At 37.2% G+C, this 27081-nt stretch overlaps 1 protein-coding gene across 2 annotated transcripts; it reads right to left on the minus strand.

The window, feature by feature from the left end:
* Positions 1 to 2421: 2421 nt before the first annotated feature.
* On the minus strand, positions 2422 to 26359 carry LOC143887599 (single-stranded DNA-binding protein WHY1, chloroplastic-like). 2 transcript variants are annotated; one of them, XM_077391699.1, is made up of 8 exons: positions 26089 to 26359; positions 25867 to 25961; positions 25614 to 25706; positions 10840 to 10934; positions 6036 to 6109; positions 3404 to 3492; positions 2900 to 2961; positions 2422 to 2784 (listed from the first exon to the last, which is right to left on the minus strand). In XM_077391699.1, exons 1-8 carry the CDS (start codon positions 26294 to 26296, stop codon positions 2736 to 2738), a joined length of 765 nt encoding a protein of 254 aa, XP_077247814.1. In that variant the 5' UTR covers positions 26297 to 26359; the 3' UTR covers positions 2422 to 2735. The 2 variants fall into 2 exon arrangements, with proteins under 2 accessions (XP_077247814.1, XP_077247813.1); XM_077391698.1 differs by lacking the exon at positions 2900 to 2961.
* Positions 26360 to 27081: the final 722 nt, after the last annotated feature.

Raw genomic sequence — 27081 nt, forward strand, 5'->3', positions numbered from 1 at the left:
GATAAAATAAATAGATAAAATCATACCTTTGTAGAAGTTACAACGAAGAAGATCGTCTGCTTGATCTACTCCCCGAATCGCCACGAACGTACTTTTCGCCGCGGACACCGCAAGTTGAAACGATGGGATCCTTTCGATCTTCACAGAAAGAATAGAATAATATTTATTCTATATCAAGAACTGATCTAAATCAGCCCTTATTTTGAATTGGGAATCTAAGATATTGATGGAGCTTTTGATCTCAAGTTATGACTTTCAATAGAAGCTAGTTTTTGAACTTGAGAAGAAAAATAAGAGTAAGATAGAGATGGACGTTTTTACTATTTTATAGAGGAACAAAAAATTTCACTCTCCCAAAAGTTTTTAGACGTTCCAATCTATGTAGTGTTTTTATAGAAATTCTATTTCTTGAATTTTAAATACTAAAATCTCTCACCTTTGATTTTATCTAAAATAGAAAACAAGTTTTATAAAATTAAACTTTTACAACCACTAACGTTTTCTCCCCTTGTAAAACGTTGGAATAAGAGTCCTATAGATAGTAGACTCAATAACTTAATTCCAAAGATCTCTCTCTGTTGCTCTTTAGTCTTTATCTTAAAACTAGTTTCTTTTTCCAAGTAGATTTTCTCATATTAATAGATATATATTAACATGGGAGTTGTTTCAATAATTTTGGAAACCTTTATGGGACGTTTTGCAAAGTATCCCACTAATCCCATGTGGGACCCACATATAAAACTCCTCTTATATGAAATCTTATAGAAATATTAAAATAATATTTTCCCAGTATTGGACGAAAGTCCATATGTTTCATGGCACCTACATTTTCAAGTGTCAAAAATACCCGTAGAAGCTCGGGTTATTTTCCTTGTATTATCTACTGGAGAGAGTCAAATAATGGGAATGTGGCACTAAACTATCACCCTAGAGAGAGAGAGAGAGAGAGAGAGAGAGAGAGAGAGAGTCAAATAATGGGAATGTGACACTAAGCTATCACCCTACTGCTAACAGTATTACCATCTTCTTGTACCATCGATTTCACAAAATAGTTATATTGTGATGAAAATGTTAAAAATAAGTGTTATTGAAATTAGGTTTTATCAAAGTGTGTTGTAGAAATGTCAGCATAGTGGAGTAAGGGCAGTGAGTTGTTGGGCGTTAGAGATAAAAAGTGATGCTTTGTTGGTGCACTTGGCACAATTAGGCACCTTAAATATTTCTCTTATGAGATCTCTATCTTGATTGGAGTTGATTATGAATATTTGGTCTAATCATATGAGATCTCGTTGTTGTTAGATGAGGCTGATCACGAATGAGTGCGATCTGGGCCTCAAGAATGTGACTAGAAGCGTACAATTGATCGAGACCTGAATGAGTGAGATCTGGACCACAAGATCGAGACCAAAGGCATACCAAATGTTGGGAGCAACTTGCATACGAGCATGATTTGGATGCAATCTGGATCGTAGATTCATGATCAGACTCAGCCTGCATTAATCAGGTGTGATCAAGTGGTGCAATTCCACTTGGAAAGGCACTGGTAGGTCTATGAAAAGACCAGAAATCCATCAATTGAAGCATATTCTGAAAATAATGTGAGATTACCAATTATTAACAATTTTCAAAGGCTTTCTATATTGAATTTCACTCTTTATTTCATTGGAGAAAAGAAACCAGCGTCTCACAGGCCTGTCGGCAAATAGTCCGCTGGAGGTAGGGGTGAAACTCGGGCGGGTCGGGTTCGGGTTGAGGCCAACCTGAACCCAACCTGAGCAACCATTTACTTAACCCCAACCCAAACCCAACCCGAGTAACCATTTACTTAACCCGAGCCCAACCCGAGTTCCAACCCGACGAGGTTCAACCCGATCCGAACCCAACCCGAACTCAACCTGGGTTGAGAAAACCCAACCCTAATCCGACTTGAACTCAAACCAACCTGAGTTTTTTCCGGGTTGAACCCGCCGGGATCGGGTTGAGCCCGCCCGAGTTGCACCCCTCGCTGGAGGGATAGAAATTCTTTGATAAGTTGTTGCAAGAACAAGGGTTGGTAAAGACCCATTTGGAAAAAGGAAGGGAAATGATAAATTCGTCCCTTTTCTTTACATGGGACAGCCAACTCCAGTGTACGTAGTAGTCAGGCCCGTTGAAAGTACATCAAGTTGGCTGTCCCAAGTCAAAAAGGGGGGCAATATATCACTTCCCTTTCCCTAAAAATAGAGAGAGCATAGTCCCAAAGAACCATCGACACAACCTACTGAAAGATGTGCAAGAAAACGCTGAATTGTTCACTTGATCGGCATTGCTTTGGATCTTCTAAAGCACAACAATCACACCAAATCGTGCAATCCTAGAAAGATCATTCATTGCCCAGTTCTAGCTTTTCTTTTTTCACATACCTAAGATTTCATTGGGAAATTTGATTCAACATAAACTATTGAAATCCAATAAACACCAAAAACGTCATTACAGAAGCTATTCAACCGTCTTTCTCAAGCTTCAAATCTGCCAAAATTCTTTGAGATGGGTTTGCTTCAAAGGTAGATGAGTTTTAAAAGAGATACAATTGAATCCATAAATGAATAGGATTCCCATCACCTGCTGCTATATTTTCTTCCTTTCTTCCTTCCCTCTCAACCTTCCATTGAAGCACAAGAAATACTACCTTCTCCATTCCAACTCGGCGCCCGATCGTGAGTTTGCACTGTTTGAACGGATGGGATCATCTGGCTTCATGGAGTTTGCAAAAGCATGCCAACCCAGAAGGTATGGCAAGATGAACTGCACAGACCCAATGCAATATAAAGCTAGATGTTATAATACAGAATAAAGATCTGCAAATACATAATAAAGACAAGTTGAAGTTATCCAAATGTACTTTTCCGAGGAAAAATACCAGCAGCAAAATAGTGAAGCCCGCTGGTTTGGTAGACCAAAACAGTCATCTGCTTCGCCGCCCTACGATGGATGGGCCACATACCGAAAATCTCCTGCATCAGATAATCCTAACCCCAAATTTGTGGAGAATTTTGCACTTTTTTTAACTTTCCCAACCGTCAATTTTACAATACATGATTTCAGGGGGGGGGGGGAAGAGTTAGAACTGTCTAATGTGGAAGACTTTTGTGGCATTGGCCTGTCTGCGGTTGCGACCAACAAATAAATAGTACATTTCGCACAAGTGGTTCCCACCTAATACTTGTGCCCACCCTTGTTTTTCTTTGAAAAATTGGGTGGAGACCATACAAGTTATCCATCATAAAACCAACTAAATTGACCAAACAGAAATTATTTCTCCATGAAAATTATTGAAATGGAAGAATTTTAAGTGCAATCGCTCCCCTAAACGAAGAAGCAGAAACTTACTGGGAGCAGGTTTTAATAAGGAAAAGTGACTTACATTGAAAGCTGATATGAGAACTGCGAACTCTCCTTTGGTAATTGGAATATAAATGCTTTCATCCACATTCAGAAGCCTATTTTGAACACCTTTGACAAATGCAAAAAGAAAGCCCACAGGTTAGAGCAAAACTCAAGTATCCACTGCAACCTTTAGAACTTTCAGCCGCCAAGTAATTCCACTTGACACTTGATGCAAGCATTTGTATTAGCATGCAAGAAGAGCTTAAATGTCTAATGTATACACCATAAATCCAAATAATTTGGTGGTGGACATCAGCCCTGTCCCTTGTAGTTTTTATCTTAACCTTTCTATGCAACTGAGATCCAGCCGACAGAACTTAGACCATCTCAACTAAGAATAGATCGATGACTAAACTCAAAAACACATATGATAAATACCAAAACATTTTGAATAGCCACCTAAAATCTTGCACACCACCCCACAATGAATACAAGAACTATCCATGGGCTCTTCTGCTTCCTCCATAAGACCTATGGTAAGAACCCTAAAATTCTTCAGAATGTTGTCTGTGTTTAGGTTGCCTACCGGCCACCATTGTCCAACAAAATGCGACTTAAAAGGGGATTGGAAGCAACGCAAACACAAGCAAACACGGTGGATCAGGCCTCCATAGAAAGGAGAATAGAAGTACAACTTCACTATTGGGTTCAGATGGGCAAAAAGGCCACCATATTCTTCTTGCTTGAGGTTTGTTCCTAAATACACACACTCAAACCACTTTCTTCCCAACTCTTTAAAGTATAGCAAGCTCTGATACTCAATCTCTGTGGCCCACCAACTTATACACACTCAGGAAAGCATGTCCCGACATGATTTAAAAAATTAAAATGGAATGTCCACTCACTCCCTCTCCCTAAGCACCAACCCAGCATGTAGTATAAGCAAAGGACAAATATATAGTGGAAACACGAAAAGAAACCGTCAAAGATGTCAACCAATGGTTTTCCTCAGCCTATGGACTGGGGCATTTTAAATTTCAGTTAAAATTATCCACAGATTACACATTGCTGTGCTTGGAGTATATCTTTTGAATATATGTTTGGGCAGGTTACTAAATACCAATAGCTGAAAAATTCGTTGGCTGCCACTGTTATGCATATATAAACAATAAAAACGAATCAATATTTATCTACTACAGTTATCCAGACATAATCACCTGAAATCACATAACATCATCAGATTTTTTTTTCCCATCACCATGTTGTGAGATTTTGTGAGAGTTGATAGATAAAAAAAACATAGATTTTATTTCAATGAGCCCTGATGTAAAAAGATGATTTCATCAATAGTGAAGCTATTACAATGGCAACTATTTAGAAGACGAAAACACTTGGGGGTGAAAGAGGAAGTTTGGGGAATAAAGTTTCAAAACCTAATATGGAATCAGAGAAAGTGTTAGCCCTTTGTTGAAGAAGCCCTAGGAAGTTTTTATTACACTTGATTTCAGTGGAAGCTCAATTGGCAATCCAATGCCTACAAGATTTCGAGGCTTACAAAGAAGACACAAAAGGGAGATTCTACATGCTTTTAACACTGGTAAAAAGCTCTGCAAGTATCATCGACTCACCCAAGACAACTCCCTTTTACCTTGGCCAAGTTTTCATTCCAGTCCGAGTCTTGCTCTACCAAGTCAATGATCAATCACAAACTCAAGTTAATGAAAATTTGACTGCGGAAAAGTTTGACTTGCCCGAGTCAAATCCTTTTTGCACAAGTACTCGCTTTTTAAGGCATTTAGTAATGATGAGATGATAAAATGTATACTGCAAGCTGAGTTGAGTTGTACATTTCACTCTCAACAATTGTTAGAGGCAAATAAGGGGCAATTTCGCCAATAAAGATTGTGACAAAATCATTAGCCAATATAGTACTAATAAACCAAGTGCTAGCCAATATAGTACTAATAAACTTATGATTTGTGGACACAAACACGAGTGTTGCGTGTGGACACGGACACGGCAAACCCCCAAACTTTAGAAACGGGGACACGGCTAAATAGAAATTATATGTAATCATGTTTTGTGGATATGGATTCGTGTGTCCAGTTTCGACATGGATACGGGTTGTCTAAATGAGGTAAACACAATATTCAATAAAAAAACAAAATGTCACACTTGATGGCGTACAAAAACATGTCCACATACCCAAATTAAGTCTAACACTTCCAGCAATACAAGTAAAAGTGCTCAAAGGAGTGTCGACACGTCTGGACACGCGTGTCGTGTGGGACACGGCAGGACACGTGAGTCGGCAATAAATTCGAAGTGTCAGCCAAATCATAGTAATAAACCAAGTACAATACATTATATTTGAAATACATTCAGAATAATGAAAAAGAACAAGTCAATATCTGCCTATTGTTTTTTTTAATGGTAATATCTGCCTTAGTCAATTTGAGCCAATTTGATCCACGTAGACGAACCCAACTAGTGTCAGGATTAGACTTAGTCAATTTGAGCCGGGTAGATCCTTTCACCTTTTCTAAAGGATTCATTAGCTGACCCCAACTAGTTTGGGAAAAAGGCTTAGTTGAGTTGAGTTGAGTTGAATTGAGTAGTGGTAATATCTGCCTATTGTGATCATACAAGTTTAGAGAAGAGACACTTACTAAGGTTAAAGAAGTGCCCTGTACCATCTGGAAGGGGCTCTGCCTTCAAAATCTTCCTGATCTTGCCTTCTTCACTGCAAGACATGACACAATTACCAGAGTAGTTTCATAAATCATGTGCTGATGGACACCCATACGAATAATGGACTCAAAACACATGAAACAAAATAAAGTCTTTTTTATGGTAAATAAAGGAAAGTATTAATAATGGTAGCTGTTATTTTTTAAGAATATTAATATGCAATTCTTAATTTTACTTTCTGCCATTTCTCTTTTAAAATCAATAATACTACATGTATAATAATACTACTAATACATGGCATTAAGGCCCAGGCTCCCATGCTCATTAAGCAAAATGGAGCGAGTAAAAAACAATCACCTACTTATGGGACTGTTCAAATATGAAATAAAACATAACTAAGTATGTCCTGCATGACTAGTCACTATCAACTCAATTAAATAAAATGTAGATGAAAAAGTGAGAAAGCCAAAAAACAGAGCAACAGTGGGTAGGGGCGTGGGGACTCAAAACTGGGTAATCTCTGGCTAGGAGAGTACAGTTTGTGCCATGCATTCCCGGATCTTTACCAGCTAGTAACCGATAGAGAGGCGACAGTATGTGACTACATGGATAGGAATGGGGATGGGATGGTAGATTGGATCATCAAGGAGAAACCTATTTCCAAACTTTTTTTTGTCCCAATATTGTTAACTTATTCTCTTCTTGGGTCCCAATATTGTTCTCCTTCCTATTGTTGTCGTGACTCGATTTCTTAATTTTATGACTCGTGACTCATAAGAGTTTTTGAAAAGAACAGAAATTTAGTTGAAAAAAAATATATAATTATATATCAGAAGATGAAGTATGTAAAAAATATAACCCAATAGCACATAGATAAAGCACTAAGCCAAAAATATAAATAACTATATGCATGTAACTTGCATGCATAAAAATAATTAAGTTCTAAGTGCCAACTTCTAAGTTTTCAACCATCAAAACAAGGAAGCACAGGCCCAGCGACTCAACTCGTAACAGTATTAATTTTTTCAAGTCGATTACGACTCATTCGAGTCGCCAGACGACTCGGACGAGTCTTCAACAGAGGCGAGTCACCCATGGGACTCGACTCGACTCTTTTGACCTGGTCTCCTAATATTTCAGGATCTTTTTCTGCTAGCTTCTTTTTACAGGTTGGTTAGTGGCAATGAGGCTGCCACCAAGTACTCAAGAATTTGGCAGTTTGTAACCACGTAGCATTTCTAAAATGGCAATGAGGCTGCTCTTTTGGAAGGATAGGTTGTTCCTTACAGAGTTCGGTATCCTATGCAACCACGTAGCATATCTGGCAAGAGAGGAACGAGAGGATATTTAAGGATAAAGAGAAAAAAGCTTTGGCAGAATCTTGCAGGAAATCAAGGTCACAAAACGGAGAACATATCAACACACTCAATGGCTGGTATAATTTAGAATAGGCAGACGGTGATTTGGGCGAGAGGTATCAAAAACCGTCCTTCACCCGGTTGGACCCCCAGGATGGCTAAGAGAAACAGAGGAGCAGGAATAGGGGGGCTAATCTGGGATTCAGGCAGGTGTACTTTGCTTTACCTCCCCTTTGATAATGGATTGAGACTCATCCAACGTCTTGGCATGGGTTAGTGATTTTGGATCGGTCCTTGGAAACTATCAGGTATCATTTCTAAAATTCGCGAATGTTGTCACAGGATCATTTGCCCTCAGTTCTAGCATATGCATCAGTCCGCTAATGACAAAGCGGACAAGCTCGGGAAAGAAGAATTGGAAAAATCGAATGTGGAGGTGTTGTATCAAGGGTGGAGTATTTCTGTTTTAGATTGTTGGGTCAGTAATTGTAATTGTGCTGGGGCCGTATTGACTTGTAGTATGTTGTCGCAGGATCATTTGCCCTCAGTTCTAGCATATGCATCAGTCCGCTAATGACAAAGCGGACAAGCTCGGGAAAGAAGACTTGGAAAAATCGAATGTGGAGGTGTTGTCTCAAGGGTGGAGTATTTCTGTTTTAGATTGTTGGGTCAGTAATTGTAATTGTGCTGGGGCCGTATTGACTTGTAGTATGTTGTTATTTTCGTTGGGATTTAATAAAGGTATAATTTCCAAAAAAACAGTGCCACATATCTTTAAGCTAGACCCTTCAAGAATGTAAAATATGATGCATCATCACGAAAATGTACATGTATTATAGGCGATCAAATTTAGTTTAAAGCTAGGATTTGTGGACACGGATACGAGTGTCGAGTGTCGACACAGACGCGGGTGTCAGACACGGCAAACAGCCAAAATTTAGAAACGGGGTCATGGCTAGTAATGGGTCCACCATCCACTACATTTAAGCCTTCGCTTGGTGGGTCCACACCTCCAAGTAACTTGTATAGGCTAAAAATATCACCTAATATCATTGTTGGGATCCACCACCCATTACTGGTTGCATCTTCTCTTATCAAAATATCAATGGAACAGGAAAATCTCAAAGAAAGAAGACAAAATCTCGCTAACAAGTCGTGAGAAACTGGAATTATATTCTTTCTAAAAGCCCTCTTAGTAGGATGAAATGATAATAAGTTTTGCAACCACCCGCCTCTTATTTGGTGCCAATTGAGCTCCAAGACAATGAGGAAAGATGACCCTTGAGATGATGCCACGTGCTTCCACATCTTGGAATTCGTATAGAGCTTGCAACCAAGTGATATGAAAAGGTGAGTTATTACTTCTCTTGTAACCAAAAAGTGAAAAACTAGTTAGAGGCTTTGTCATTGGTAACTTGCAGCCAAAGCAAAGTAGAGCGATTTTTTATGGCAACATTAAAAAGCTATGGGCATAATAATAAAGCTTTGGGTTGCTAAATGTGGCGTGTCTAATCCTGTGTCAACACGTGTTCGTGTCGACATGTGTCCATTCTATAAAAAAAAGTGTCCACGAATAATAATTTTAAAGACTTTAAGTGAAACTATTTATAGCTGATTCAATGCGTGATAGCTAGTATTTGCATTTGCATTTAAGGGAAAAGTTTCCTGGGTCTATACAAGAAGATATTGTTTTTCAATTCCCTTCTTTTTCCTTTTGGGTATAGAAACTCCAATAGGAGGAAAAAAGAGAGAATACAAAAGCGGCAGAGTAGAGCTTGCCCAGCAGCCAATTACATCCTTAATACACCTTCGCTATAAAAAGGTTAATAAAACCCATGAATGCATCGTCACCCCTTGAGATCAAAGGATGGAGAGAGTTCCAAAATAAAATCAATTAATGCACCAACATATCCATCTATGATGTCGTCATACAAGCGAACATGATTGCAGATTATCATGCAAATGCTAACCATGAATTCTGATTCTTTTCATCCAGAATGGACAAAATGACTTGTACCATTTTGCAAAACGGTAAAAAGAAACAGAACGAAATATTATGGCCAAGATTTAATTCTGTTTTGTCCTATTTGAATATGTTTTGTTATGTTTCGTTCGTAACGGACGAAACCGGGCAAAACGTCCTATTCCAAACAAACACATTGGAAAATCTGAAAAATTCAATATTTGCCATTTTACAAATTTTTTTTTGGAGATGATTACGTGAATTGTGGGCAGACTTTAACCTTTTTGACGTCAAGTCACATTTAAAGGATTACGTGAATTGTGGGCAGACTTTCCACAATTAAAGTGGGGGCGCATAATCCCAGCGGGGAGGGGGGGGGCCACAAAAAAAACATCGCCCTTTTTTTAATTTTCCACAGTAAGCCTTATCTATTGACTGTTGTATAGTTGTTTGAAGGGCATTTGGTGTTTTTCTACCCGCCCAAAACGAATGGGAGGATTAAAACCAAGGTTGCCAGAGCAGGAATCGAAAGCGGGAATCGAAGGCTCCCAGGGAAGAATCCTGCTCAAGGTTGCCAAAGCGGGAATCGAAGGCTCCCAGGGAAGAATCCTGCTTCCTTGATTAAAACACATCAAATGCCCTCATTTAATCACTTTTTCAGAACTTTCCCCAATCCCTACCCAAGGCTTTAAGAGGATGCCTTTTCTCAGAATTTTTCATGTAATATCTCCTTCCAACGAACTCTACACTAAGGGAATCAGTATTTGCGTTTGTCAAACTGGCGGATTCAAAAGAGGTCCATTTATTTGCATTGTTTGGGGTTTTTTTTTTGAGTTTTTTTCTTGTCCAATTAAATCTCCATTCAATTTAATGATGATCTGGCTTATAAAAGCTTAAGACGGTGAAATGCTAGTGCGCAAAGATGCCTAATACACTAGATGGTTCTATCCACGATCCATTAAAAAGAAAAAAGATCGATATGAAGATTCAATGCAATATTCGCATTCAGGAAAAAAAATCATGGAGTCGTGCATGAGGTGAAATATACTTGTGTAACTCCACCATACTGATGCAAGAGCGCTTAAGTCTCTTGAAGCATCACACAGAGCTTTCTACATGTTATCAATGTCCCGATCTGAAAGGTCTAGAAAACTGGAAAAAAATATCCACTAATATGAACCTAAAATGCGAAGACTGCAGGCAAGGATAGAAAAGGTTTTCAAGAAATGAATTACAATCCCATGCCCTTTTTTCAAGCTTACTTAAAAATAAGAAGAAAGAAGCGTAATATATTCAGAACACATCAATATGAAACAACATAAACATGCAAAAATTCATTGAATCATAAAAAGTTCATAATCCAAGATATTCCTTAAAATGCAATACTCAGAATCCACAGATCAGAGAGTCATTTGTGATTCAAAGAAGTACCGAAGTTAGTAAACCGTAGAAGTTAATTACCTCTTTCCCTTAAATGGATCGTGAAAAAATTCACATGAATCCTTTGCACCCAGGCTCATTAAAGTTCCAATTTCAGAGACTGATAGTGAAAATACCTGAAGCAAATGTAAATAAATTGTAAACGAATGAAAAAATATATATAAATTTCAAGTACATGAGGCTATTTTCTTACAAGAAAAATAAGTCATATTCTCTATCAGGATCTTCTAGGGCAGTGAAAAGCTTATCAACACAGTCTGTGAGCGGTAACTTCAAGATGACAAGTTTTCTATGAAGACATCTATAAAATACAAGTTTTTCTACTGAAGGCATCCATATAATGAATTTATTATGTGAGGTAAATTTTGAGAGAGAGAGAGAACATGTGGTTCTGCAAATTAAATGCAAGGCAGCATGTCCATGGTGATTTTAATGATTTAATCATTATCAGACTTCACATAGTATAAACAAGTTATGGGGCAAATGCCACAAATAAAGCACCATGATACATCCATATTGCGAGATAAAAAACCAAGATGTACAAATATCCTAGCACCAAAGAGAGAGAGGGAGGGAGGGAGGAGCCGGCTATTTTTGCACGAGAGAAATAGAAAGTCCCTCAATAAGATTTGGAATACAATATTTTTTCCGAGGCGAATCCAATGCAAATAAGAGATACCACTCGCATCGATATTAGTTTGTGAGAGCTCCTTACGTGTGTTAGCTGTGGATGGGCGATCTCCTAGAGTTAACCCTATGTGGTGTTTCTCTAAGCGATGGGAAAATGGTGTGGAAGGATCGACATCAACAAATAGGAAAGGTTGATCATTCATTGTGCATGGAAGCAGTTAAGGCCTGTACTCACAACCATGGTTTAAAATTTCGGTTTCGGTACCGGTTTCGGACCCCTGGAATTTCAAAATTTCGGTCGAAATTTGGTAATAATTAAAAAAGCTTATTTAATTGGCAGAAATTTTGTAACATTTCTTTTCTTTTTTTAATAAAATTGTATTTTCTCGAAATTTCGGACCAAAATTTCGAAGAAGGCCGAAATTTGAAATTTCGCCAAATTTCGGTTTCAGTCCCCACCGAAATCCGAAATTTCGGTCGAAATTTAAAACCATGCTCACAACTACAGAACAATTTCAAGGTAGCTGACTACAAGCTTTCATTTGTATCCTTGAGAGGTTGGTATAAGTAATTTGTGATGACAACGAATGTGTGTGGTCAGTGATCTAAGTCCAAGCAACTTTAACCACAAGTTATCAATATCAGTGTTTCAAAATGCGGTGGCTAGCCAAGACGCGGCCAAAAGCAAATCCTAGCCGACTCGGAGCGACACAGTAGAGTACACGATTGACGTGGCTAAGTACTCAAATGACGCGGTCATAAGTGGGGAGAGACAAAGGAGCTTGGATTGACATTGAAGGGAAAAACAAGGACTCAGACAAGAACGCGGCCAAGGTAGAAGCGAGTCGACTCGGGCGAGTTGCCGATGACGCGGGGGAGTTTTGAAACTATGATCAAGAACTTAAGGCTTCTTCTTATTGCTTTCCTTGAAGGACTTTTTCCCATCTCTGAATCTGTTACCCCCAGACGAGCCCACTTGATTGAAAAATGACCTAAACCCTAAGCTTCTGGCCTGCGTCGGAGATGATGCTTGACTTTCTATTAGGGCATTTACTGGTCGAGCCGGTTTTTGATATCTTTTTTGCAGGTTTTGATCCCCAAATGGGTCATCTTCTCTCTTGCGGCTCTCTTACTACCGGTACGATATGATAGTAAAAATGTTCTAGAAATGTTAAGACTACCTCTTCCTGATGTGGATCCACATCAACCAACTGAACACAAGATTCAAGCAATATTTGAAAAGATTGTGAAGTCTGACCATTCCACTGCTAATTTGAGAGGATAGATTCAAATGGATCACAAGCCATGACCCCATTTATGACCCCGGCATATGTAAGAAGCGCAACTAATCTAGTGAGTCTGATCCTACGATCGCCACAAGAAGAAATGGGGTAGAAGTATCTTTGGTACAAAATCCAAGTAAGCAGTTGTATACACCTTGAGGGACACCTTGTCCCTATAGCATGTATTACGCTTGTTATTCCATTAATAAATTATGTTACTTTAAAAAGGAAGGGGGGGGGGGGGGTGTTGTGGTGAATTAATTTACTAAAATCCAAGTAGTCTGATCCTACAACTGCTTACTTGGATTTTAGTAAATTATGTTACTTTAAAATCCAAGTAAGCAGTTGTATACACCTTGAGGGCAACAAGTTTTTAATACTAAGGTAAAAATCACAAAGGAAAAGGTTCCAATTATAAGGATAGGGGTCCAACTCGGGTCGAGTTGAGGCCAACCCAACCCGAGGAACCCTTTTTTCCAACCCGAACCAGACCCAATTTCCAACCCGACGATGTTCAACCCGGCCCAACCAGAGGAACCGTTTTTTTCCAACCCGAGTTATTAAGCTTACAAAAAAAAATTATAAAAAATGTTGGGTTTCACTCGGGTCGGGTTGCCCAAACCCTCAACCCGAACATGACCAGAACTCAACCCGACCCGAATTGTTTTCGGGTTGAACCCGACCAAAGTTGCACCCCCTGTATAAGGACTTCGAGTTTGGTATAATATTGATCACACAGGCCTTGAGAATGGTTGACGAAGATACTGAAGTTGGAGGGAAATTAGTGAGAAGGTGATGGCTCACACAATTCCTCGCTAAGCAAAGGCATTAGTCGGGTGCGCTAGCAAGAAGTCAAAAGTGGCCTAAGAAGCAAGTGCAGTTGAAGGCTTTGATAAGCAACAGTTTCTTCAGTGTTTGCAGCAAAGGATTCTGAAACAAAACCGATCTGATCATATCAATTCACAAGAACTGCATCAAGGATAACCAATGAGGTTTCAACAAGGGTAGGTGTTTCAAATCTAACTACAAGGGCCCATTAGCCAAGACAAGATATAATTGGTGTTATAGTCGGGTTGCACTCAATTGTGAGGGATTCATATAAGAAAGGATTTAAATTTCAGTTTTGGTCGTTATAGAAACGGAAACATTTCGATTTTGGTTGGAAATTTCAGTAGTAATCCTGTAAAATCACAAAAATGTATACATGTGCAAATGAAAGAATTTTAAGATGAAACTTAAAGAAAAGCTAGAATAAGCACAAATTCATACTTAGAAACCATCACATAAGCAAGATAGCCATCCGTGATGGTTTAAAGAAATTGAACACCCAGTGAAATGCGTTGTCGCACATGTCTAATAATTCAGTAGAAACCACATTTCGTATGTAATTCATATAAATATTTATATATAATACATTATATTGCACATCCAAGTTATATAAATATAATTATGTAACACATACTGATACAGTACACCACTAATGCAATTACGGTTTTGGTTTCGATATGTATTTTGGTTCCGATGTCATTATGGTACGGATGGAAATAGAAACATTCGGTCATTTCTTATCGGTTACGGTGAAAATTTAAAATCATGGCAATCAAAAGGACTCTTCAGCTGAGGAGAAAAGACAGGTGAAAGAACAACCGTAGAATGTCAAACATCAATTGGTCATTGTTGAATTTCTATGCTCAATCTATTTATATATTAGCTGCATTGAGAAGAATGTCAAACATCAATTGGTCATTGAGAAGAACCTCCTCTTGATTCATATACATAATTTTGAAAGCAATGTATTCTCACATTCAAATATCTTAATTTGACAAGTCCAAGTTGTAGACAATGTAAAATGGAAAACTACATTTACATAATGATATATATTCTATGGTAAAAGGATTTAAAGGATCAGAATCAATGTTCTATATTCTCATAAGATGAACCAAGAAGGGGAACCAAAATTGAAGACAAATTATATTCAAGATGGACAAGAGAAGTATCCATGCAAATCAAGCCAAAAGAGCAAGACCGGAAAAACAAGCAATGATCAAAGAAAACAAAGCTATTATCATTCAATCTATCGGACACAAAATAATACTACTTTAGATTGTATGGAGATCAAATTGAAATGTGGTTTACAAGCATTTTTCAAAATGGTTTCATAGGTGATTCGTTAAAGTTTTTCACAACCTCCTTAAAGCCTATTTAGTTTTTTAAAGTTAAAACATTTTCAAGGGGTCCAAAACATCTTCAAAATATGACAAACATGATTTAAATCTTCCCCCAAAATGTGTTTTGAAACATATCAAAATTGGAAGAAAATTGGAACAAAAAACATAATTTGGTTAAACATAGAAGCTTGAGCAGAAGCCTGCTAAAACGTCTATGTTTCAACAGCGTATGAAATAAGCATTCTGGAACATTCTAGTGAAGACATCTGCACGGATTTTGTCTTCATTCACTGTGTGGCTGGTCTGAAAAGCGACAGACCAACTGTGAAATGCATTTTGCGATGAACACTAGCAAATCCCAACTGATTAACAAACGTAAATATAATAATTTAAGTGCAAACCGATTAAAAACACAAATATAATGATTTAAGATACATTACCTGTTGTTCGCCAAGCCATCGGTATTCTTCTCTTAGAAGAGGTTCTAACCTCTTCACTAACTAAAATTCATTTTAACATTAGAAAAAATGATTATAATAAAATAATACAAAATCAAATTTCTTAGCTCTCAACTATAATTATTCCATTTCCCCATATCATAAATCAATATAATATTATTTTTATTCTCTTGCTTTTTCGTATCCATTTTCATCGCCCACTTCAATAGATGTGGATGCTTTTCTAGAAGAGTAGGTTTTCATAACGTGGTATGCTCAAACACCCACGCCTGAAATCAAGACATAGTTATTTAAACATGAAATAATCTACAAATAATACTTGTGAAATTTACCTCTAACAGGTGAGCGCATTCATTTATATGCCCATATTTTTTCTTAGAATAACGATTTAAGAAGTCTATGAGATACTCATAGATGCAAGCATGGTTTAAAATTTTGGTTTCGGTAACCGTTTCAGACCCAACCAAAAACCGAAATTTCGGTCTGAAATTTGGAAATTCTGAACCGAAATTTTGTAACACTTTTTTTTTAATAAATAATGGCATTTAATCGAAATTTCGAAAAATTTCAATTTCGATCCAAAATTTCGGATTTCGGTCGAAATTTAAAACCATGGATGCAAGAGGCACATTCAAAATTGCCTATTTTATGAATATCATCTACATATGGGTAGATGAATGAATAGGTCTTAAACTCTAACTCCGCAAACATCAAAATGTCGAACAACAGCAAGTAGATATGTTTTATTGTAAACTCAATCCATTGTGGTTCATCTGAATCGCTTTTTAACTTAATTGCGTCCTAAATCTCAGATCGAGTTGCAGTAGGAGTATTAAAATTCCAACCTAGCACATCAGCCTTGCACTTCTTATTTATTTGTATGCTCTCTCCTGTCATGCTTAAACCCAATATCAGTGAGGCATTCCTTTTTTCGAAGGGAACTTCCTTATTACCTATCCGGAAAGAATTTTTTTTTAGGTTCCCAACAATGAACTAATATCGTCAAAAGGGTCTTACGCATTCAAATACCTACAAGGTTAAGAAAATGAGCAAATGTGTCAGCATTTATCATATCTTTATGAACTTTCTTAAGTTTCAAGTCCTTAATATCCTCATGAAACAGGTAAAGAGAGCATTCGTATCTAATATATTTTCCCTGCAAAAAAAAGGTATTATAATAAGAACATAAATACTAACCGAAAACTGTAAATGACTCAATCTCATCATTTTTTTGAAATGGGACTCAATCTCATCATTGATGCCTTCTATCCAAAAATCAGCATCCGAAGAGGATAATACTTGCCTCTAAAGAATATGGATCTCCCTCTAAGGTAAGGCGTAGAAGTCAGGACCAAACTCCTTTGCTTTTCTAGCCCTCTTACTTCGCCTTGGTTCAATCTCACTTTCAGTATTTTCTTCTAATATATGTTTAGTACCCCCATTATTTACAATAGTTTCGATACCCCCACTATGTCTAGATTTAAAAGGAAATTTATCCTCAAAAAATTCAACATCTACTGATTCAACTATTACATTGTTTTTTAGATCAAGAAACAAATATGATTTACTTATAACAGAATATCCCATAAAAGCACACTCTACGGCTCTACTTCTCAGTTTGCGTCTTTTAAGATCAGGAAGTCTAACATAGGCTTAATAACCTCATACCCTAAAGTAACTCACATTAGGTTTTCTGCTTTTTCATAACTCAAATGGTGATACTTTAGTTTTATAATTTGGGATCCTGCTAAGAACATAATTTGAAGTTAAAATTGCTTCACCCCATAGGTTCGAAGGATCTCATGAACTTAGGAGTAAAGCATTAGTAAGTTCAACTAATGTTCTATTCTTCCTTTCTACAACCCTATTTGAGGTGGGGGAGTAAGGCGCAGTGGTTGGTTTCATGTATAATCCCTAGATATTTAACAAAATCAGTAAACTCTAGTGATTCACATTCACCACCTTTATCACTTCTAAGTCTTTTAATTTTCAAGTTAAACGAATTCTCAGCTTCTAACAAATATTCCTTACATGGATTCTCTTTGATTGTAAGTAGTTGTTATTTTACTGGTTGTCACTTGTCACTGTAAAATTGCTATTTTAGTATCTTTGTCACAGTCAAATTGCATCTCCTCCATAATTTCACATTGTTGACCTCTTGTAATGCCTTTTTCTGCAGGTTTTGATAAAGACTTATCATGGTGACTAACATGGACCTTAAAACATTTATTCATTCATTTATAGTTTTCGATAAGTATATATGTTCTTATGATAATGCCTTTTTTGCAAGGAAAATATACTAAATATGAATGCTCTCTTTACCGGTTTTACAAGGACATTAAGGACTTGAAACTTAAGAAAGTTCATAAATATATGATAAATGCTAGCCCATTTGCTCATTTTCTTAGCCTCGAAGGTATTGAAATGCATAAAACCCTTTTGACGACATTAGTTCATTGTTGCGAACCTAAAAAAATTCATTCCGGATAGGTAATAAGGAAGTTCCCTTCGAAAAAATGGATGCCTCACTGATATTGGGTATAAGCATGACAGTAGAGAGCATACAAATAAATAAGAAGTGCAAGATGTGCCAGGTTAGAATTTTAATACTCCTACACCAACCCATTCTAAGATTTTGGACGCAATTAAGTCAAAATGTGATTCAGATGAACCATAATGGATTGAGTTTACAGTAAAACATATTTTCTTGCTCTTTTTCGGTACATTGTTGTTTGCGGAGTTAGAGTTTAAAACATATTCATTCATCTACACATATGTAGATGATATCCATAAAATAGGCAATTTTGCATGAGCCTCTGCCATCTATGAGTACCTCACAGACTCCTTAAATCGTTATTCTAAGAAAAAAGGTGGACATATAAAAGGATGCGCTCTCCTATTACAGATAAATTTCACAGGTATTTTTCACAGATCAAATACTTTGTAAGTTATTTCATGTTTAAATAAATATATCTTGATTTCAGGCGTGGGTGTTTGAGCATACCACGATATGGAAACCTCTCTTCTAGAAAATCATCCACGTCTATTGAAGTAAACGATGAAAATGGATACGAAAAAGCAAGAGAATAAAAATAATATTATATTGATCTATAATATCGAGATAGAAGAATCACAAGTGAGAGCTAAGAAATTTGATTGTGTATTATTTTATTATAATCATTTTTCCTAATGTCAAAATGAATTTCAGTTGGTAAAGAATTTAGAACCTCTTCTAAAAGAAGAATACCGATAGCTTGGCGAACATTAAGTAATGTACCTAAATCATTATATTTGTGTTTTTTAATCGGTTTGCACTTAAATTATTATATCTATGTTTGTTACTCAGTTGGAATTTGCTAGCGTCCATCGCAAAAGGCATTTCACAGTTGGTCTGCCGCATGTCAGACCAGCCACACAGTGAATGAAGACGAAATCCATGCAGACGTTTGTTAAGACATCTGCAATGTTCCAGAATGCTTATTTCATACGTTGTTGAAACATAGACATTTTAGGAGGCTTTTGCAGCAAGCTTTTATGTTTCACCAGATTCTGTTTTTTGTTCCTATTTTCTTTAAATTTTGATATGTTTTAAAAAACGTTTTGGGGGAAGATTCAAATCATATTTAGCATATTTTGAAGATGTTTTAAAACCCTTGAAAACGTTTTAACTTGAAAAGACTGAATGGGCTTTAAGGAGGTTTTGAAGAACTTTAACGAATCACCTATGAAACCATTTTGAAAAACGCTTGTAAACCACATTTTAATTTGATCTCCATATAATCTAAAGTAGTATTATTTTATGTCCGATAGATTGAATGATAATATCTTTATCTTCTTTGATCATTGCTTGTTTTTCCGGTCTTCCTCTTTTGGCTTGACTTGCATGGATACTTCTCTTCTCCATCTTGAATATGATTTGTCTTCAACGTTGGTTCCCCTTCTTGATTCATCTTATGACAATATAGAATACTGATTCTGATCCTCTAAATCCTTTTACCATAGAATATATATATATATATATATATATATATATATAGAAAGAGAGAGAGAGGAAAGTGTCTCTAGTCTCTCCCCTAGATAAGCTTATCTACTCCTCCCTTTAAAAAAACACAGTGGGCCCACGCTGTTTGGATGATCCAAAGCATTCATTTGATAGGTCCTAACATAGATAGGGTGTGCCCAAAAAATCAGCACCAAAGGATCATCCTAGAACTTCGTTTTGTGGTGCCTTGTGGTACCCAGAATGGACACATATAAACGTCGACGTTTATATGCGTCCATTTTGGACACGGTGTGCCCCACAAAATGAAGTTCTAGGATGACCCTTTGGTGCTGATTTTTTGGGCACACCCTATCTATGTTAGGACCTATCAAATGAATGCTTTGGATCATCCAAACAACGTGGGCCCACTGTGTTTTTTTAAAGGGAGGAGTAGATAAGCTTATCTAGGGGAGAGACTAGAGACACTTTCCTCATATATATATATATATAATGGAAACATTTACCGATCTTGGTATATGAGTTTTTAGCGACCTGATTTGTGGCATAAAGTCTTAAAAGGGAAATCTTCTGTTTTCATAAGGAATTTATAGGAAGTAAAATGAATACATAGGTATAGCTCACGGTTAGTGTGAGGATTGCTCCCTTCACTATACATAAATAGAAAAATGCCATAAAACGAAAAGGAGACTTCAAGTTAAAAAATCTCTAAACCCGATTCCTTGTTGAGCAATGGATTACACATCATCCCATAGAAATTATAGCCAATGTGCTATTTGCTGGGATGAGACTATCTTGGTTTAGAGGTTTTATATGGGCACGTAATCCCATTTTTCTTCCTAGTGTTGGTCCCATTGGTATACCTTGATAAAACCACATGAGACTCACAAAATGGCATTACACGAAAAGATAATAATGAGATGTGAATATCACATCCAGATAAAGGAATTGTCTGAATCTATTGGCGACACTCTTATATTGTAGCAATGGATGAGTTGTAAAATTGACTTTCAGTGCAAGTATATCAGAAGTACCCTTAGAAAGTCATATTCCAATTAACTTATAGGGTAATTGGGATATATTAGTAGCATCCCTGCTAGGCTGATGGTGGAGTGAGATTCGCTTAAAGTTATCATGTAGATGGACAATAGTCATCTTTTCCGATGGATATTTGCACACACGATCAGCGAGATTCAAGATATAGTGGCGGATTTTCCGATGTGTTTTCAGCATATCAGGAGATCAGCCAATAGTGAGGCAAAAAGATTAGCTGAGGCGAGTATTAGGGGGGGCATCTTTGGAGATTTTTTGTTTCCTAGATATTTTTGTCTTGTGTTGTAGGTTTTTGTTCTTGTTCTCATTATATTTTGACCATCTCGGCCGCAAGGTCCTCCTTTTCAATGTTATTAAAATCGTACGATTTGCGATTCAAATCGTCCGATTCAAATCGAATCGTATGCAAAACGATTTGAATCGGGCATTTGAATCGGTTTTAGCTTGAATCGTACGATTCGATCGTGAATCGTGCGATTCAATTTAAACGTGTATTTTTTGAAAAAAAAAATGGGCCCCACAGCCACAGCAACTTAAAAACCCATATTTATGTTTATTTCTCACTCTTTCTCCAGCCACAGAAACCCTCTTTCTCTCGACGAGGGTTTTGCAGAAAACCTCTTTCTCTACGCCTCCACCGTACGGTCCTCCTCCTCCACCGTACGGTCCTCCACTGTACGGTCCTCCACCGTACTTTCCTCCTCCTCCACCGTACGGTCCTCCTCCTCCACCGTACGGTCCTCCACCACCGAAGGAGAAGGAGAAGGAGAAGGAGAAGAAGACCAGGTACGTTGTTTTTTTTTTTTTTTCTCTCCTCTGCTCCTCATTTCTGCTTTTTCTCTTCCTTTCTTTTTCATTTTTGCACCTTTTGTTTTGGATTTTGAGAACCGATTGGACTCCAATCAGCTCTTAAAATCCAAAAACGAAGAGGGCTGGCTGACCCTCTGTTTCTTTTTTTTTAGATTTTGAGAACTAATTTGGAGTCCAAAACTGATTATCAGACCCAAATTTACGTTTAATTTTGGGCCAAATAATCTGTTATGGACTCTCAATCTGTTTTCAAAATCCAAAACAAACATACCATTAATTTTGAGATCAAAATTATAATTTTTTGTAACAATTAGCCTTAGGCTCTGTTTGTTTTGGATGTTGATTGATTTCGAGTCCTAAACTGATTATTATAGCCAAATTAATGTTTAAATTTGGGTCAAATAACATGTTATGGACTCACAATTTGTTCACAAAATCCAACAGAAACAGAGCCTTAAATTTGATTGTATTTTGTTGGTCAAATTTGTTTCTTTTGGATTTTGAGAACTGATTTAGAGTCCAAAACTGATTAGGCTCTGTTTCTTTTGGATTTTGAGAACCGATAGGACTCCAATCAGTTCTTAAAATCCAAAACAAACAGAGCGTCAGAGCCCTTAATTTTGAGTTCAAAATCTTCAGTATTGGATTGCACTGGGGCTATTTGATCGCTTTAATGTGTTGCTGTTACCTGTTGGATTGGTTTAATGTGGGACTATAAGGCTATTTTTCCTTTTGTCATCTATTTTTATTTCAGGCATTGGATTTACAAGTTTGTATTTCTTTGAGAAGTTTGAAGTGTAGTATAAAGAAAGATGGTTAAGGCTAGAGAAGTCGATGTGACATGGGAGCATTGTACGACGGCTGTTCCCAATAACAAGACAAGATTACGATGTAATTATTGTGGGAAAGAGTATTCTGGAGGTGTATTTAGAATGAAGCATCATTTGGGACGTACAAAACATAATGTAGCTGCTTGTACACAAAATCCGGATGACGTTGTTGATAAATTTAAGTTACTATTGAAGGAAAATGAAGAAGAGAAGGAGAAAAGAGATGATGCAAAGTATGATGTGGGGCGGCCGGACTTCTATTATCAAGATAGAGAGGAAATAGAGAATGCACGTGTTGCTAGAGGGAAGAGGAAAATGGATGATTTTGTGGTGAGGGGGGACAAAAAAACCGGCAAGCAAGCAACTATCAATCAAATTTGGAAAAAGGGGGATAGGGATAAAGTTTGCCAAAACATAGCAAGGTTCTTTTACTCGAATGCATTGTCTCTCAACCTTGTTAAATGCCCTTTTTTGACGCCATGGTTGAATCCATAACCCATTTTGGACATGGATTAAAAGTCCCAAGTTACCATGAGATGAGGAATACATTCCTTAAAAGAGAAGTAGAGAACATAGAGTCTATGATGGATGAATATAAGAAAGAATGGAAGAAGACGGGTTGCACGCTTATGTCAAATGGTTGGACAGATGGGGTGAATAGATCCATTACTAATTTCTTGGTTAATAGTCCAAAGGGGATAGTTTTTTTGAGATCAGTAGATACCTCTGATATCTCAAAAAATGCAGATAACTTGTTTGCTCTACTTGATTCGGTTGTGGAAGAAGTGGTAGAGGAAAATGTAGTCCAAGTTATCACGGATAGTGCTGCTGCATATGTGAGAGCAGGGGAGTTGTTAATGGAGAAGAGGAAAAAATTATTTTGGTCTCCTTGTGCCACTCATTGCATAGATTTGATGCTTGAAGACATTGGAAAATTACCAACCCATGCAGAGACCATCGCAAAGTCCAGGATGATCACAGTATACATTTACAATCATAGTTGGGTTTTGCATCTAATGCGTAAGCATACGAAAGGGGAATTGACAAGGCCAGCTGTGACACGTTTTGCAACGTGTTTCCTGACATTGAAGAGTCTAAGAGAGAGAAAGGCGGGCTTGATGTAGATGTTTGCCTCGGATGATTGGCAAAAAAGCCCATATTCCAAAAAAGCCGATGGGAGCAAGATATGCGGAATTATGTTAGGCGATTCCACATTTTGGCCCAGTGTGTATTATTGTTTGAAATGCACATCCCCATTGGTGAAAGTCCTACGCTTAGTAGATTCAGATGAGAGGCCTGCCATGGGGTACATTTATGAGGCTATGGACCGAGCTAAAGAAGCCATTGCAAAGAATTTGGGCAACATAAAGAAGAAATATGAGCAAATTTGGAATATCATTGATGAACGTTGGGACAGGCAACTTCATAGGCCCTTGCACGCAGCGGGTTATTTTTTAAATCCGCGGTTTCAGTATGAGACTTCAAATGACGTGGACATTGAAATTAAGGTGGGGCTATTGGATTGCTTAGAAAGAATGGTTCCAAGTTCAAAAGAGAGGGTGTTAATTGGTAACCAAATTGATAAGGTCAAGAAAGTAGAGGGTCTCTTTGGGCGGGAAATGGCAAAGTTAATGAGGAAAGAACAGTTACCAAGTAAATTCTTTAACTAAAAATTTTTAATTGAATTCTTATCTTATGTATTTAGAAATTATCATAATTATTTTTTGGAAAAATAGGTTTATGGTGGGACGCCTTTGGAGATGAATGTCCCGAGTTGCAAAAATTTGCAATTCGAATTGAAAGCCTGACGTGTAGTGCTAGCGGTTGCGAGCTCAACTGGAGCACATTTGAGCAGGTAAATGTTAGTAAGTCTACTTTTTTTATTCGTATCTTTTTATTTGTATCCCTTTAATTTTTATTATTAACTTTTTTTATTTTAGATACATTCAAAAAGAAGAAACCGACTCGAACAAAAGAGGATGAATGCACTTGTTTTTGTCAAATACAATCTTCAACTTCGAGTTCGCAATTCAAAGAGGAAGGGCAACAAAGGATTTGATCCTATTTCGTTATCTGACATGGACTCGGACGATGAGTGGATAACGGAAAAGGATGGACCTGTGCTTCCAGAAGACACGACTTGGTTGGATATGGGTGAATGTTTTGTGGAAGAAGCTACAGGAGATGAGACGGGCGCCGGCTCCAGCCATGCGCCTCAACAAAAGAAAAGATGTAAGTTATTTGTAATTTCTTTTCTTAGTAATAAAGAGTTAAAGACATGATTTATTGATATTCATTCTTGTAAATGTAACAGGCATTAGAAACCTCAACAAAAGGAAGGACAAGCGCCAATTGCAAGATGAAGAAGAATTTGGTTCTGCTTCCGACACAGATGATGGAGATGTGGGTTTTAATATTGAGGGAAGAACTACCGATGCCGATGACGAAGATAATGATGAGGATGTGAATGGGATCGACGACATCCATGATCTATATTTTATACAATCATGATATGTTTCATGTTTTGTTTTGTGGTTCATATGTGAGACTTTAAGTTTTTTTTATCTTTTTGAGATCGTTATAGAGAGAATGAATGGATTTTGCCATTTTGGTAATGAATGGTTAATTAATTTTAATCATGACAATCGGTTAAGTGGTTATCAAGCATTTCATGTTATTTATTTTAATGGTTTTGAATGGAAAATTGATAATTACTCTTTTTATTCTTATTTATAATTTTTCCTATTTTTTATTATTTTTTTCTGATTTTTATATATAAATCTGAAAAATCTTACGATTTACGATTCGATTTACGATTCGATACGATTCGACCCCTCTTACGATTTACGATACGATTCCGATTTTCAGAACATTGCTCCTTTTCACTCTTTAATAAAAAAATTCTTGCCATTCAAAAAAAATATATTAGTTGTGTACTTGAAAGTGCTAGTATGGCCATATTACCATTCAATTTCAAGGCAAGTTGGTGATTGTTAGTGAAATGTAGACAGCAAATAATTTGACTTCATATTTCTCACATTTAACTACATAATTGAATGCTCTTACATGTTTGGTACTCGATTTAAATTCATATTACATAATCAAACATATCTCCTTAGAGGATTGCGATCATATGGGTAAGAGGCCTCTCAGTTCAACTTCAACCAAAGTGTACGCTCAAGCCCCGAGAAAATTATCAAAGTCCCAAGATTTTCATGCAAGCTGAAAGTAAAAAAACAGAATTTTTGTTTTCTTAAATTGACATAAGCACCATTCTAGTCAACAATTTATACACTATTCATGTTAAACAATTGAACTGGAAGTTATTTTGAGATTAATTTGGTCATTAACAAACTGTTTTGCTCAATTAACAATGCATCTCTAACTCAGACCTAAAGCTTAAACAGTATTTTGCTACTACCCATGAGTAAACATCTATAGTCCAATATCACACAGCAAAGATAAACAAATGTCAGTTAAAATCTCTTCTTCAAAATCACATGATTTAACAGAACACCCAATATTTTAAAGTGTCCAACACCCCCATTACAAGATTCTCTCACCTGCTTTCTGTTCCAATCATATTGCCGTGTACCCACCGCTGGGGCGAACTGTAGGAAAACAAAACCCTCCTTTGAAACCTTATATGCCCCCGACTGCATAAACAAAGTAAACCATCAGTAGATAAACCCTAAAAAAAAGGAAAAAAAAAACCCGAGTAACGAAACATTCGGAATAAATAATTCCGAGCTTCGCAGAGGCGTGAAATCAGGAGCAAGTTCTTACAATGAGGAGTATGAAAGAGCGTCAACGTACATCTAAAGGAACGAATTCAGGCGCTTTGGGTTCTATTGTAAGAGCAGCTTTCCCTTTATATATGGAGTGACCCACATAAAGCCTTGGAGGCAAAGCTACAAAAGCATCCAAAGAAATCAAACCAAAACCCTAAACCTAAAACCCCAATAAGATTCATAAACAGTAAAAATAAGAAGAAGAAGAAGGGATCAAAGAAATTGAAAAAGAGATGAAAATAATTACCTCCGGGTAATGAATCCTCAGAGGGTTTGGTAAATTTGGGCTGTTCGAAGTATTCTGAACGGCGAGATTTCACGGTGGATTTTTTGGGAATGGTGAAAGATAAGCGAGATGAATTGGGAGGGAAAAAGGGAGTTCTGAGGAAGCATTTTCGTGCGAAAATTGAAGGAGGGTTAGGGTTTTGGAGAGGGGGAGAAGGTAAGAGGTGCATTTCTTCGTTTTTCGTTAGACGGTGTTGGGTTTTATCCTCGCTTTTTTTTTTCTTCTTGCAGGTTTTGGTTAGTTTTATACCACGTAGGGCTACAATACGCACGTGTTAGCCGCAGGGTACCACTATATATACGAGTTTTTATATGGTGTAAGCACATACAGTCCAGTATTTTGTCAAAAAGTAGCGGACGGTACACCATAGGATTATCCAAACCGTCCATTTGATGGGCCACAAACTAAATAAGTTGTGCTTGAAAATCATTTTGAAATGATGATCCTGACCCTCCGATCTATAGAGGAACAGATCGGAGGGTTGGAGTAATCTTGTGGTAATGATTTTTGGGGCACAACCTATTTACACTGTGGCCCATCAAATGGACGGTTGGATCATCCTATGGTGTCAATCATACAGTACATTTTGAAAATATACAAGCTTATACAAGCTTCCACTGATACACTTTCAAAACGGAGAGATTTTACATGGTGTGCGCGCAGTGCAGTATTTTTCAAAAAGTATCTGGGGCTAATTTCATAAGATGATCCAAACCGTTCCTTTGTTGGGCCACAAGCTAAGTAGGCTGTATCTCCTGAAAATCATTTCCATAGATGATCCTCCTAACCCTCCGATCTGTAGAGAGACTGCACATTATATAAACTCTCACAAGTCAACCGAGTGCGCAACCGCGTCATGCGAAGTTTACTAGGATTTCCATAGATGATCCTCCTAACCCTCTGATCTGTAGAGAGACTGCACATTATATAAACTCTCACATGTCAACCGAGTGC

This window comes from Tasmannia lanceolata, unplaced genomic scaffold (genome assembly GCF_043159265.1).
Source record: "Tasmannia lanceolata isolate RefF3 unplaced genomic scaffold, GAP_Taslan_0.1 ptg000012l, whole genome shotgun sequence".
NCBI classification, from domain to species: domain Eukaryota; kingdom Viridiplantae; phylum Streptophyta; class Magnoliopsida; order Canellales; family Winteraceae; genus Tasmannia; species Tasmannia lanceolata.